The sequence below is a fragment of the Eumetopias jubatus genome, unplaced genomic scaffold (genome assembly GCF_037043125.1).
Source record: "Eumetopias jubatus isolate StellerSeaLion01/CBP00866 unplaced genomic scaffold, mEumJub1_p1.0 scaffold_9, whole genome shotgun sequence".
Classification (NCBI taxonomy): Eukaryota; Metazoa; Chordata; class Mammalia; order Carnivora; family Otariidae; genus Eumetopias; species Eumetopias jubatus.
Window position 1 is genome coordinate 133,159,715 of NW_028274815.1, and position 13,681 is coordinate 133,173,395.

The 13,681-nt window shown below is 44.2% G+C and overlaps 1 protein-coding gene across 1 annotated transcript in view; it reads left to right on the forward strand.

Annotated features, from left to right (window-relative positions):
• The window catches only part of DOK5 (docking protein 5), a 169,167-nt gene that overhangs the window by 119,636 nt on the left and 35,850 nt on the right, over positions 1 to 13,681 (forward strand). The window contains exon 6 of the mRNA XM_028125233.2: positions 13,333 to 13,468. Within this exon, the coding sequence (XP_027981034.1) occupies positions 13,333 to 13,468 (136 nt within the window). The remainder of the gene's footprint in view (positions 1 to 13,332; positions 13,469 to 13,681) is intronic.

Below are 13,681 nucleotides of genomic sequence, written 5' to 3' on the forward strand. Positions count from 1 at the left end.
ATGACTCTAAAAATGAAAAATAAAAATTTTTTTAAAAAGGGATTGATAAGATGTTGGTTGAAAAAGGGAAAAAGAAAAATTCAAAAAAAAAGTAAAAAAAATTAACTTTGAAAGACTAATGAATCATGGTAAAAAAGCCATGAATTCTATGTGCAGTATTCCCCTAGCGCTGGAGTTCTCCCGTTCTCCTTGATCGGTAAACTTGGTCTTGGCTTGCTGGCTGTTCATGCTGATCTTCTGGGGGAGGGGCCTGTTGCCGTGGTTCCCAAATGTCTTTGCCGGAGGCGGAATTGCCCCAACCTTGTTGGTCCGGGCTAAGCAAGCTGCTCGGGTTTGCTCTCAGGAGCTTTTGTTCCCTGCAAGCTCTCGGTTCAGCTTTGGAGGATGACAGTGAAAATGGTGCCCGGAGGAGCCGAGATCTCAGGGCCCCGCTCCTCAGTGCGCCCCCAGAGAAAAGCAGTCACTCCCGTGTCCCTGGTCTCCGGCCGCACTCCGTGCTCACCCGGCCTGTGACCGAGCGTTTCTATGTCTGGCACCCGACCCCGTGTGGAGTCTCCAAACCCAGCAGATCCCTGCGGTGCGTTCCCGCGCCGCTCTTCCCGGGGGAGGATGGTGAGTCTCCCCGGCTCTGCCGCTTGTTGGGTCCCTGCTGGAGGCGCAGTGGCCTGACTGGGCCGCGGATCACAGTTTATGGCCACCCCGAGCTGAGAGCCCGCGCCTCGGCTCCGTCTCTGCAGCCGGCTTCCCCGCTCCGATCCCTGGGAGCTCTGCCGCACTCAGGCACCCCCGGTCTTTCTGTGACCCCGAGGGTCCTGAGACCACACTGTCCCGTGAGGTTTCCACCCCCCGCTTAGCCACTGCAGCGACGTCCCTCAGCGGAGCCGACTTCTAAAAGGTCCGATTTTGTGCTCCGCGGCTCTAGCACTTGCCAGAAGCGGCCGACGGAGGCCCCTCCCCCGCCGTCTATCCTCCCGAATATCGCCTCGGATTCACTTCTCCGCACGTCCTACCTTCCAGTAAGTGGTCGCTTCTCTGTTCAGAGAGTTGTTGCTACTCTCCTCTTCGATCTCCTGTTGAGTTCGTGGGTGTTCAGAATGGTTTGATCCCTATCCAGCTGAATTCCTGAGACCAGACGAAATCCAGGTCTCCTACTCCTCCGCCATCTTCCTCTGCCCCCCCCCCCCCATGACTTTGTTCTTTGTATGGTCTGACCTTTAGGGTACTTTCTCCAAGATCTGCAGCTGTTAGATTACTGCAATACCTCCAACCCACACCCCACAGTGTTGTGTCGCAAATATTGTAGGGACTTAGAACACCTTACTTCTGAACTCTGTTCTTATTCAGTGATCAAGTTTGTGGGGCTGGTGCTAACTGGAGAGTGAGTCCGCAGAAGGGAAGGTGTCGGGAAAGTGCTCTTTGGATCTTGTTCATTTCTCAGACAGCATGGTGGGGTGGAAGAGGCACTGATTCAGGAGTCAGAGAGGCCTTAGTTTCTAATGTTTGTTCTTTATTAGCGGTTGACCTTGAACAAAGGGTTTAACTTTCCTTGTAAGTTTATCCAAGTCATAACTTCCTTGCAGGATTGTTGTGGATAACAGCAGTGATGATGCATGCAGATAATCTGGAAGGGTGCTGGGCTTGCCCTTAGTACTGTCTTCGATATTATTATGATTACTTTTGGAGTAGGACTTGATTTTGCAGGATACAGACAGTGTTAAACGCAAGGTAAGATTACTATTTTACATTTTTCCTGAAACTCAAATAAAGATGAATTTTTATAGTTGCCATCAAGATGCTCAGGATAACAAGTTCATTTGTGTTCCCCCAAGCATGAAGGTTTCATATCTGCCTTGCTTTTTTAGTGAAGATAATTTTTTTCCTTGGCTATTTTTGAATGTGTTCAAAACAAAGCAGTTTCATATTAACTAATACAATTTTCTCCCTGTCTCATGTCAATAAATGAAGAGGAGTTAGGCAAATAGTTTTCATGCATCCAACATGCATCTGCAAAGATTTTGCTGTATTGCCCTCCAGAACACAAGGTATCTCCCCCAAAAACTTTGGATAAAGTTCTGCTCACTCTCAGCCTCTGTTTAGAGTTGAGACTGAGTGTTATTCCTGCTCAGTGGGCCCACTCTACCTCACCAAGACTGACACCGGGGCATGTGTAATAAACTGGATGGGCACTGTGGAGGAAATGAAATGAGATTGCAGCTCTACCCATACTGGCTTTGGACCTTGAGGGAATGACCTAACTCTCTAAGCTCCATTGGCCACCTGTAAAATGGCTACAAGACACTATGTACCTCAAAATATTGCCATGAATATTAAAGAAGGCACCTACACAAAAACCTGCCATAATGCCTGGCATGTAGTAGACAGTCATATCAACCAAACCAACACAACAGGAAAGAAATTCATTGGCTCACATAAACTGAGGGTCAAGGAGGTAGAGATGGCATCAGACTTGACTTGATTCAGAGTCTAAATGACCATAGGTTTCATCTCTCAGTCCTGTTTCTTCTAGGAGAGCTTTGCTCTGGCTCCGCGCGGTGGCTTCCAAGAGCTTTGGGATCTTCTCACACTGTCAGCCAATAGAAGAGAGAGAAATTCCTACCACATATTGACCGTCACATTCGCTAAGGGTCAAGTACTATACTGAGGACTTTACACAAGGCACACAGGGTACAAATACAGTGGGGTGGTTCTCCCAAAGCAGGAAGAGGGTACCAATGCCATTGAAGAGGGTTGGATGTAAGGTTTAACACGAAAGAAAATCTAACAGAATGTGTCCAATACAGCATTTAATAATTGCTCAAAGCAAATAGGGTGAAGCAGCTATTGGACTGTAATTAGCCGCACACTCATAATGGTGCAGAGAAACAGAACAGTGGTTCTCAACCAGGGATGTGTTTGTCCCAGGGAACATTTGGCAATGTCTGGAGCCATTTTCAATTGTCACAATTGGACAGGGATGCCGTTGGCGTCTAGTGGGTAGAGGGGCCAGAGATACTGCTAAACATACACTACACAGAACCACCTCCCACGACAAATAGGTATCTGGTCCAATTATCCAGTTGCAAAACTCTGTTCCAGCAGGCATGCCAGCCATTGAAAATAATCACTGATATTTATGGAGCTGTTACTACGTGAAGGTCACTATACTAAGCATTTTGCATGCATGGTCTCATTTAAGTCATTCACTGCAGGAAATATTATCATTCTCATCTTAAAAGGATACTTGGAGATCTGGATGACTGGTCCAGAGACATTAGACTAGTAAGTGGTGGATTCAGGAGTCACACTCCGGTCTTCTTACTTCCAAACGCTGCAGATATCTAGGAAGGCTAAATGTCATATTCCACTAGGTGAGCCTAGTTCTTCACTAACTTCTGTGGAGCTAGGGAAGAGAAAGCGTTCTTACATCACCAGAGCACCCTAAAACCATTTGGATGTGTGCTAATGTACGAATTTTCTTAGTTCCTGGAACCTCCTATTCTTTTAGAAGTACAGGTGCATAGAGCCAGGATTGTTCGTCTCTCCTGGACAGTAGTATCAAGATCATAGGTCATTAGAGTCTTCTAGATGTTGTTTCTCCCCATCTCCACCCAGTAGAAGCAAATCAGATCATATCTGGTTTTTTTTTTTCCCTTGAAGAAATCCAGAGTTGAAGTGTAAGCTTTTTAATAAAGTGCAGTTGCACGATTAATTGCCACTCCTTGCCCCTGTAGACCAAGAACTGTTAGTTTATCTGGTGGGCTGAGAGACATATTGCTTACTTTGAGGTTTTTCTGGTCTTTTGTTTGTTTCTTTCCACTTGGAAGCCCTGAAACTTCAGTGAACTACATCAGGGTGGCAGGAGCTCTGATTTTTTTTAAGGGAAGATCCAACTGACATGAGGTTCTAACTGCGTCAACATCTCCCTTGGAACTATTCTTGAAATATGATAGTTTAAAGAAAAGTGGCAGGTGTCCAGTAAGTACCCCCTGTTAATTTTATAGCTGGCTGCTGAGTTAGCATGCTCCAGTGTCAGGCTCTGCCTTACCTCCTGACTGATTTAAATTAATACCCTGGGTTTAGCACCTGCAGGAATGAAAGAAGCTCAGGTGACATTTGGCAGAAGGTACTGAATAATTACCACGCATGAGTGCTTCTCTTTACCAGCCAGAGAGAGTCTCTATTTTGCTTTTGACATCATTTTAAAAGAAACTTTTAGGTATGCCAAGTGTATGTGAAAATCGACATTGCATGTACAAATTATTTTTCTTAAAGGGAGTGCACAAATTTGTGAAAAGTTTTTTGGTTTTGTTTGTTTGTTTGCTTCCCCCTGTAATTGATGAGTTTACAGGACCACTCTTCTAACATAAATTGTTGAATATTCTCTATTTCTCCTCTTGATTCTAAGCTACTTAGTAATCTCTCATTCCTGAATATTTTAGGAAACATAAACCCATTCTTATTAAATGATGGGAAGCAAATTGACAAACAAAAAGTACTCCATTCTTCCTGCCATGTTGAGCAGAGAAATTGGCATAAACATGTGCTGGATCTCACATGCGGACTTGCTTAGAAGTGTGATTCTTTTCTTTTGCAAGAAAATGCCAACTACAGTTGTGCCATTTATGTGGCCTTTTATTCCCCTTTAGCATTTATCTCAAGAGTAATTTTAATTATAAAGGTAATGCACCCGTATTATAAATGTTCCTCTAATGGAGGCAGGTGTGAAAGAGAAGAGAGAGCTCTCCTTTCTACTCTATGGACTCAGCTTTTTAGTAATCATCTTCAAGAGATCTGTGCTAGGTGTGAGGGTGTGGACACAGACAAGGCAAGGGCACGTCATACATAAGTAGCTTAGCCAGGTCCCTTCTACCTCCTTGTTGTGATTTTAACATGTGAAATCCCTAAAGGAAAGGATGACTTTCTCATGACCTTTGGGAAAAACCTCTCGTCAGTACATCCTGTCTTGTGGCCATCATTTTTAAGAAAACTTTTTATGTACATTTTTTATTTTATTTATTTATTTTTCTAGCTTTCTTGATGTAGCATTGACTTATAACATTGTTTAAGTTTAAAGTGTACAATGTGTATATTGCAAAATGATTACCACAGTGAGTTTAGTTAACACCTTCACTACCCCACATAATTACCTTTTTTGCGTGTGTGGTTGAGAACATTTAAGTTCTACTCTCTTAAGCAACTTTGAAGTATATAATACAGTATTTTTTTTTAGATTTTTATTTATTTATTTATTTGACAGAGAGAGACGCAGTGAGAGAGGGAACACAAGCACGGGGAGTGGGAGAGGGAGAAGCAGGCTCCCCGCTCAGCAGGGAGCCCGATGCGGGGCTCGATTCCAGGACCCCGGGATCATGACCCGAGCCGAAGGCAGACGCTTAACGACTGAGCCACCCAGGCGCCCCTACAGTATTTTTCACCATAGTCACAATGCTGTACCTTAGATCCCCAGAACTTACCTTCGAACTGGAAGTTTGCGCCCTGTGCTCATCTCATTTTCCCCACCCTCCAGTCCTTGGTACCACCATTCTACTGTCTGATTTTGTGAGTTTGGCTTTTTTATATTCCACATACAAGTGAGATCATATGGTATTTGTCTTTCTCTGTCTGACTTATTTCACTTAGCGTAATGCCCTCGAGGTCTATCCATGGTGTTACCAATAGCAGGATTTGCTTCTTTTTTATGGCTAATATTACAGTGTGTGTGTGTGTGTGTGTGTGTGTGTGTGTGTGTGTGTGTGTGTGTGTATGCCACATTTTCTTTATGCATTTCATCCATTGGTGGGCACTTGGCTGTTTCCATGTCTTGGCTATTGTAAATAATGCTGCAGTGAACATGGGGTGCACATATTTCTTTGAGATGGTGATTTCATTTTCTTTGAATATATACTCAGAAGTAGAATAGCTGGATCATGTGGCAGTTCTATTTTTAGTTTTTTTGAACAGCCTCCATACGGTTTTCCATGTGGCTGTACCAATTTATATTCCTGCCAACAGTGCACAAGTATTTCCTTTTCTCCACATGCTCTCCAATACTTGTTATCTCTTCTCTTTTTTCATGTTAGCCGTTCTAACAGGTGTGAGGTGATATCCTATTGTGGTTTTGATTTCCCTGATGATTAGTGATGCTGGATGTATTTTCATGAACCTGTTGGCCATTTGTATGGTGCAGCCATCTCCCCACAGGCGATGATCCACTAGTGTATGTGACCACTTTATATGTGATGGTACCTCACATTCTAGAAGGGTCTAGTAAAAATGAGTCATTTCCTTCTTATATCAAATGTTTGCTGAGTGCACCCTAAGAGCCTAGTGCAGTTCCAAGCACTGTAGATGTAGCAGTGAATGAAACATACAAGTGTTCTGCCCTTTTGAAATTAATTCCCTAGAGGAAAGGGGATATAGACAATAATAGACATTTTAAAAAGTAAAAGAGATGTTAGATTGTATAAATCCACAGCAAAAACTAAAATCATTCAATAGAAAGTGCTGCAAGAGGGAGTGCAATTTTAAATAGGGTGAGTGGGACTGGCTTTGCCAAGTCAGTGATGCCTGACAAAAACTCTAGGACGAATCGGGGGAGAGCATTACAGCCAGAAGAAGGAGGTGGGGAAAAGGTGCCGGTGGGGGGGCGTATATGCAGAGTGTGCAAAGAAGAGCCAATGGGCTGGCATGACTGGGGCAGAATAAGGGAGGGGGGAGCAACGTATGTAAAGGTAGAGATGCAACAGGGTCAGGCTGTGTGGGGCTTGAAGACCACTGTAAAGAATTTGGCTTTAGTCTTAGTTGGGGTGCTACTGGGGGTGGCAGGTAGAGGTGGGTACTGCAAGGTTCGAAGAAAGAGTCTCTGAGACCTTCCGCACTTCTGACACCAATTGCAAGTTGAGGGGTTCCCACAACCACTAAAGGTCTCATAATTTGCTAGAATGATTCAGAGCTTACTGACATCTCCTGGTTAAAGCTTCTAACAGCGAAGGATACAGAGTAACTAAACATCAGCCAAGGGAAGAAGTACACGGGGCAGAATCCAGGGAAGTACCAGGCATAGAGCTTCTGTGTCCTCTCCCTGTGGAGTCGGCACAATGTAGTGTCCTCATATCAGCATCTGATGGTGCACGTAGAGTATTGTCAACCAGGGGACCCGCCCCAGCCACAGTTGAGAGTTTTTTGGGGGGGTTTCATTACATGCATGTTTGACTGATTCATTGATTGTGCACCTGGCTGATCCAGCCTCCAGGTCAACTGACAGCACATGACGCAAAACTGCACCCTAAATCCCATTGTTACTATTTCCCTAACCCTAACTGTGGATGTAGAGGTGAATGAAACATACAAGTGTTCTGCCCTTTTGAAATTTATTCTGTAGAGGAAAGGGGATATAGACAATAACAGACATTTTAAAAAGTAAAAGAGATATTAGATTGTGTAAGTCGACAGCAAAAACTAAAGTCATGCAATAGAAAGTGCCACAGGAGGGAGTGCAATTTTAAATAGGGTGAGTGGGACTGGCTTTGCCAAGTCAGTGATGCCTGACAAAGACTCTAGGAAAAATCGGGGGGAGAGCATTGCAGCCAGAAGAAGGAGGTGGGGAAAAGGTGCCGGTGGGGGGGTATGTGCAGAGTGTGCAAAGAAGAGCCAATGGGCTGGCATGACTGGGGCAGAATAAGGGAGGGGGGAGCAACGTATGTAAAGGTAGAGATGCAACAGGGTCAGGCTGTGTGGGGCTTGAAGACCACTGTAAAGAATTTGGCTTTAGGCTTAGTTGGGGTGCTACTGGGGGTGGCAGGTAGAGGTGGGTCACTGCAAGGTTCAAAGAAAGAGTCCCCGAGACCTTCCGCACTAACAATAATCCATGGCGTTACAAATAGCAGGCTTTACTTCTTTTTTATGGCTAATATTACAGTGTGTGTGTGTGTGCCACATTTTCTTTATGCATTTCATCCGTTGGCAGGCACTTGGGCTGGCATGACTGGGGCAGAATAAGGGAAACAAAAATGATCTCCCAGGTAATTGCTAACGCCAAGGCTAGACAAGATTTTTTGGACAAGATTAAATTCTTTACTACATAGGAAGTGGTAAGCAAAGAAGTGACATGGTCTCACTTTTTTTTTTTTTAACTAGACTCTCAGGCTAAAACCAATTAGGAAGGTGTTGTAGTGCTCACAGTGAGGACAAGAATGGCTACAAGGACGTTGGTGACAATGAACGTAGGCTTAAGTGTTTGGATACTGACATCTTTTGAAGCTAAAGCCAAAAGGACATACTGACTGGCTGGACATGAGTTGGGAGAGAGAGGAGTCAGGATCCTCCAGGAGTAGCTCAAACTGCGGAGGAACTCCAGGGTGAGGGAAGAGGGGCAGTGTGGGGATGATCGGACTTCAGTTTCGGGCATATTAACTTCAAGGCTTGTTCAGCAGTTTCCCTCTGGTGCTAACCCGACTTTTCATTCTCCTGGGGATGAGGAAAGTCACACTACACGTGGTGTTTGAGTTTAGAAATTGTGAAAGGCACTTCCCTTCGCTACAGCAGGAAGAATGAGGGGCAAATGCCACCCTAGATCTAGGTCAGGGCATGGGGAAGCAAAAGGGGGAAAAGGGGATGTTTCTTTGACTTTACCTATTACGTGATTAAGAACAGATATAATTAATAAATTAGCACTGTCTCTTACACGAGCCATGTTTTATGACTTTGGGGATAGTTTAGCTTAGTTTTGTTTTCATAAACTCTCAAGTCCGTACACATGGGGTTAGAATTTAAATCTCAAAAGTGATAATGTGCACATTTAAGGGAACCATTAGGAAGTCTGGTGACACCGATAGTGAAGACACGGGAGAAAGGACAGCATGTGACAATCAGTGCACCCTCCAAATTGGGACCTTATCTTCACCTCGCTCACTGGGCTGATGAGCTTTTTTTTTTTTAATTTTATTTTATTATGTTATGTTAATCACCATACATTACATCATTAGTTTTTGATGTAGTCTTCCATGATTCATTGTTTGTGCATAACACCCAGTGCTCCACGCAGAACGTGCCCTCTTTAATACCCATCACCAGGCTAACCCATCCCCCCACCCCACTCCCCTGTAGAACCCTCAGTTTGTTTCTCAGAGTCCATCATCTCTCATGGTTCTGATGAGCTTTATTTAAGTTGTTGCTAACACTCCGGAACAGACACAGTATACTACTTCACTGGGGCTGGAGAAACAAAACCCCCAGTCATTTGCATTGTAGTTTTTATTTAGTGAAAGCTGCTGGTTTTCTTAATGGGAGAATCCTATTCCTGAATTCATATTTCCATTCTCAGAGAACTAAGTTTGCATTATTCTGTTCTCATAGCTCATGAGCCTCAAACATAGACTTTCTTCCCCAGCCACACACCTTCCACCACCAGGCATCTTTTGCTTGCTTCCCCACTGTTCTGGGATGTGGTCTCCCGCATTTCCTTCCAGGCAAAAATGCAGTTGTGCCTCCCTCCTCAAGTTTTCCCTGAGGACCGCGTCCTCATTGGCTTTGACATTTTAAAGGATTAGAATAACAACAACAAATCCCAATTCAGTGCTTACCTTGATGCAAGATCCTTTGCTAAAGATAAAATATAATTTCCCAGTAACCTCAGAGGTTTGGGTGATCTTATTACTCACATTTGGGATATGAGGCCGTGGAAACTTGGAGAGGTCAGGATACTTGACCAAGATTGCAGCATATGCGGGAACTGGAGGAGACTTTCTGTCTCCCCTACCTCTCTCCCACCCCACCTCGAGGAGGGCTCCAGAAGCACACCCCACATTTCCCCAAATGTGGGGTGATTTTAGTGATAGAGGCATAACATTAAATGAATGTGACTCGCACAGCAATGAAGTCTTTTTCTTCCCAATTACCTTTTTGATCCTTTTGATTAAATTATAGAAAAAACATTTCAGTGGGGTGCTGGCACATCTAAAACACATCTTCTAACACTTTTCTAATTTGCCTGTGTTACTAACAAGTGAGCACACGTCCCGTTCAGATCTTTGACAAGAGGACCTAGACAGAGTTCAATAACATGTTTTGTTTTCATTGCATTCCTTTTCACGTCTGCCTTCAATGTATGGCGGAGCATACTGGATTATGATTATTGATTTGGTGGCTCAGGGACACTACATTTGTTTAAGGGAGGAGAAACCCGAGTTGATTTTAAAAGTATTAAATAGGCAACACAAAGGTTTGACGACCAAAAGTTGTACAAGAATGACTGACATTCCCCAGAGCTGCCCCATCCTTGGTGGCCTGAGCGGGACAGTGATGCATCATGTAGGGTCTTACACTGATTTCTCTTTCTCACCCCACTGGTCTCAGGAAAGGACAGGACAGTCATCCCATTAGCAGGCAGCCTAGATTGCCTGGTCTCCAGCCAACACACACGCACACGCACACGCACTTGGCAGAGTCACCTACCACCTCATCTCAAGCTGAGACCCACTAGGCTGTGGCACCAGTGACTGGAATGGGCAAGACCACACAGACCACAGGTGGCGGGTGTACTCTCTGCTTCAACCTGAATACCGTCTGGCGAAGAAACAGCTCCCCTGAACCCAGAAGCTGCCTTATGTGTACAACCTCTCTACCGCTCACCCATAAGTTTGGTGCTCCCTCGACCTCTTGTGTTTGGTCTATTTCAGTGGTTCTCAGCTGGGGACATTTTGCCACCTTGGGGACATTTATCAATGTCCAGAGAGAATTTGGATTGTCACAACTTGAGGATACTACTGGCAGCCAGTGGGTAGACACCGGAGATGCTGCTCAACATCCTACAACACACGGGACAGTTCTCACAGCCAAGAATGATCTGGCCATACGATATTGCGGATATGCGAGTGTAGAGAGCCCCTGTTCTAAGTTACAAGCTCCTAACAGACCTTTTCCCAGATTTTTCTTCAAGCTGGAGCCACCAGATCCCGTGTGGTTAAGCCTCTTTACTTCGTTCTGTATGTTTGTGTGTCTGTTTTTCTTACCATAGTGTCTCTGGCCCGCTGTAGCCACAGGGGGAAAAGGGGTCACACTCCATTTGTTCACCTCACTTTCACGGACAAATCAATGTCACCGTTCTGCAATGCTTTGCTCCTAATTTTGTGTCTGTTCTGCGAGATGCTTCTGATCGATTTCTCTCAAGTTTTTGGCACCCTGATTTTCTCTGTTACTATGTAACATCGACACCCACCCCTTTCCCCAACTATACTTTGCTTATCAGCTGCTCCTCTGACCACTAAGGCTCATCGTACCATGATGTTAGTCTCAACTGATTCACTTATATAGATCTTATTTAGCCAAGTAAATTGTAAACTCCAGGAAGAAACATCCCACGTCTTTACCTTTACATCTCTTGCTGCCGTTCTTATGATTTGCCTTATGTTTGTCTGACAAGTACCGTATTCTTTCAGATATTACATAATTGTAAATGTGAAATGTAACATTGACTTAATAACCGCTTTGCAGGGGTGGAGAGAAGAAAAGATTACCATAAATACACATGTTGAGTATAAGATACATCCTGCTTATCACAGTGTCCAAAAATTCTAAACACACAGAGACGCACACACATGCCCATGCACAAAATACATCTTGACGGTGAGGCAATGTAGAATTGACTTGGATTCTGATCTCTTAAGTTCGCTTCTTAATACTGTCTGCCATGAGGTCATTTATTTTGGTTTTCATAATTGCAATCCCATTAGTATTTTTTTCATACAGGATGTTGGTGTGAAATGTCATTGGCAAAGAGAGGGAACCGTTTCCAAAGTTGGGCTTTCGTGCCTCTGGGAACTGTTGCCCTCAGGTGGCAACTTTGCAGAGTGAAGCCCCAGGAGCTCCAGGAGCATAGGCTGTCCCTCCTGCCACTGTCTCCCTGGTGTGCTGGGTCACTCAACTTTGTCCCACCTCAAGGCATTCTGTGCGCAGTTCCTTGCCGGACTGTTCTTCCTGCCTTCTCTGCCAGAGCCCCGCCCTCCCCAGGGTGGCTCCGTGAAACCTCAATTTAAATAAAACTTCCTCAAGGAAGCCGGGGTCAAGTTCTTCGTTATACCTTTGCCTAGCACCACCTGCTATTTCACAAGCCATTCTACAGTTCTTTATTGAGCGCCAGATATAGGGCAAGCCGTGTTGTAGGCACTGGTTGAGGAACTATGAATAAATTAGGAACAAATCTCGTCTACACGGAGCTTACCTACCAGTGGAATAATGGACGTGAAGATTTCCTTTGTGTACTCACAAATCCTGTCTAACACTTTCAGGACATTTATGTGATGGTTACTGTCGTTCTATTTATTTTACAAATAGAAATGCAGGTGTAGAGAGGCTAACATGTACGAGCTCACAAAGCTGGCAAGGGGACAACCCCAGCCAGGCAATCTGGAATCCAGATTTGCTTCTTATTTCACTCTGCCTTGATACATACTTGTTATATGCAGGCATCAGTGAATTTCCCAGTGCTTTCTGAGCTCCTGATTATCTTCTAGATTCTTGACTAAATTGCATAATCCATGGTTTGGAGTGACAGGCTGATCATGTAGACAAAGTAATTCTGGAGAAATTCAACACTGTTAAGTGTATCTGTAATGGCCGCCATGTTCTTATGTCTGAATCCTTATCTTCGCAAAGGACATAGGAAAGACCCAAGTAAAACTCATTATTTTCCCTTCTCTGGGCTCTGGGTTTCCATCTACTGGCTTCTGTTAGCATAAGGCCATGAGGAAAGAGTGTTGGGGCATTTGGGACCACTTTGGCTGCTGGAAAAGTGTCCAACGTAAAAGTCAGTGGGTAAAGTAGAAAACAAACAAACAAAAAGGAATCCAGATTGATTTTGGAAATGAAAGAATCCTTAAAGCCATTGTCTCTAAGGAAGGAACAGAATCTGGGAGTCATAGAATCCTTCTTCCACCTCTGCACTGGATGACATAGTGTCTGATGAGCTTCTGATTCATGGACAGTCATGAAAACACAGTTTTGCACGGGTGCCTTTTGGAAGTGGGAAGCCGGAGTACTGGGATTATACTAAGAATCAAGAAACAGCTTTTTTATTAACCTTTGCTTCTTGACAAAAAAAAAAAAAAAAAAAAAAAATTCAACACTGTGTTAGCCTAGAGTGAATGGTTTCCCGCCCATATTAACAACAACTAATAGGAAATTTTGATTCTAGTTAACTTCGTTTAGCAAATGTGGACAAGAATCCTGAAATCATGTGAAATAAAGGGGTCTGGTTTCATGGAGTATTCTAGGTCCTCTGTGCATGGAAGTTCTTGGAGCTGGATTTTCAAAAGCTTTTTGTTTTTGTTTTCACAGGATGTGTGAAACTGGGGAAGGGCTGTTTATCTTTCAAACGCGAGATGGGGAGGCCATCTACCAGAAGGTCCACTCTGCTGCCTTGGCAATAGCTGAGCAGCATGATCGCTTGCTCCAGAGCGTGAAAAATTCAATGGTACGTCTGGAATGTCTTCCTTATGACCTAGTGCATACCCTGGTAGAATGCAATCTTAGAATCTTTATGCTGAAAATATGGCCTGCATTATTTGAACAGATGGCTTTCTCCTGTACTCAACAGTGTATTACTTGGATTTAATAACATCCTTGCAAAGCCTCAAGAGCCAGCTGGTAGCACAGTAACCGGACATCCCTGTTTATCTACTTTGTG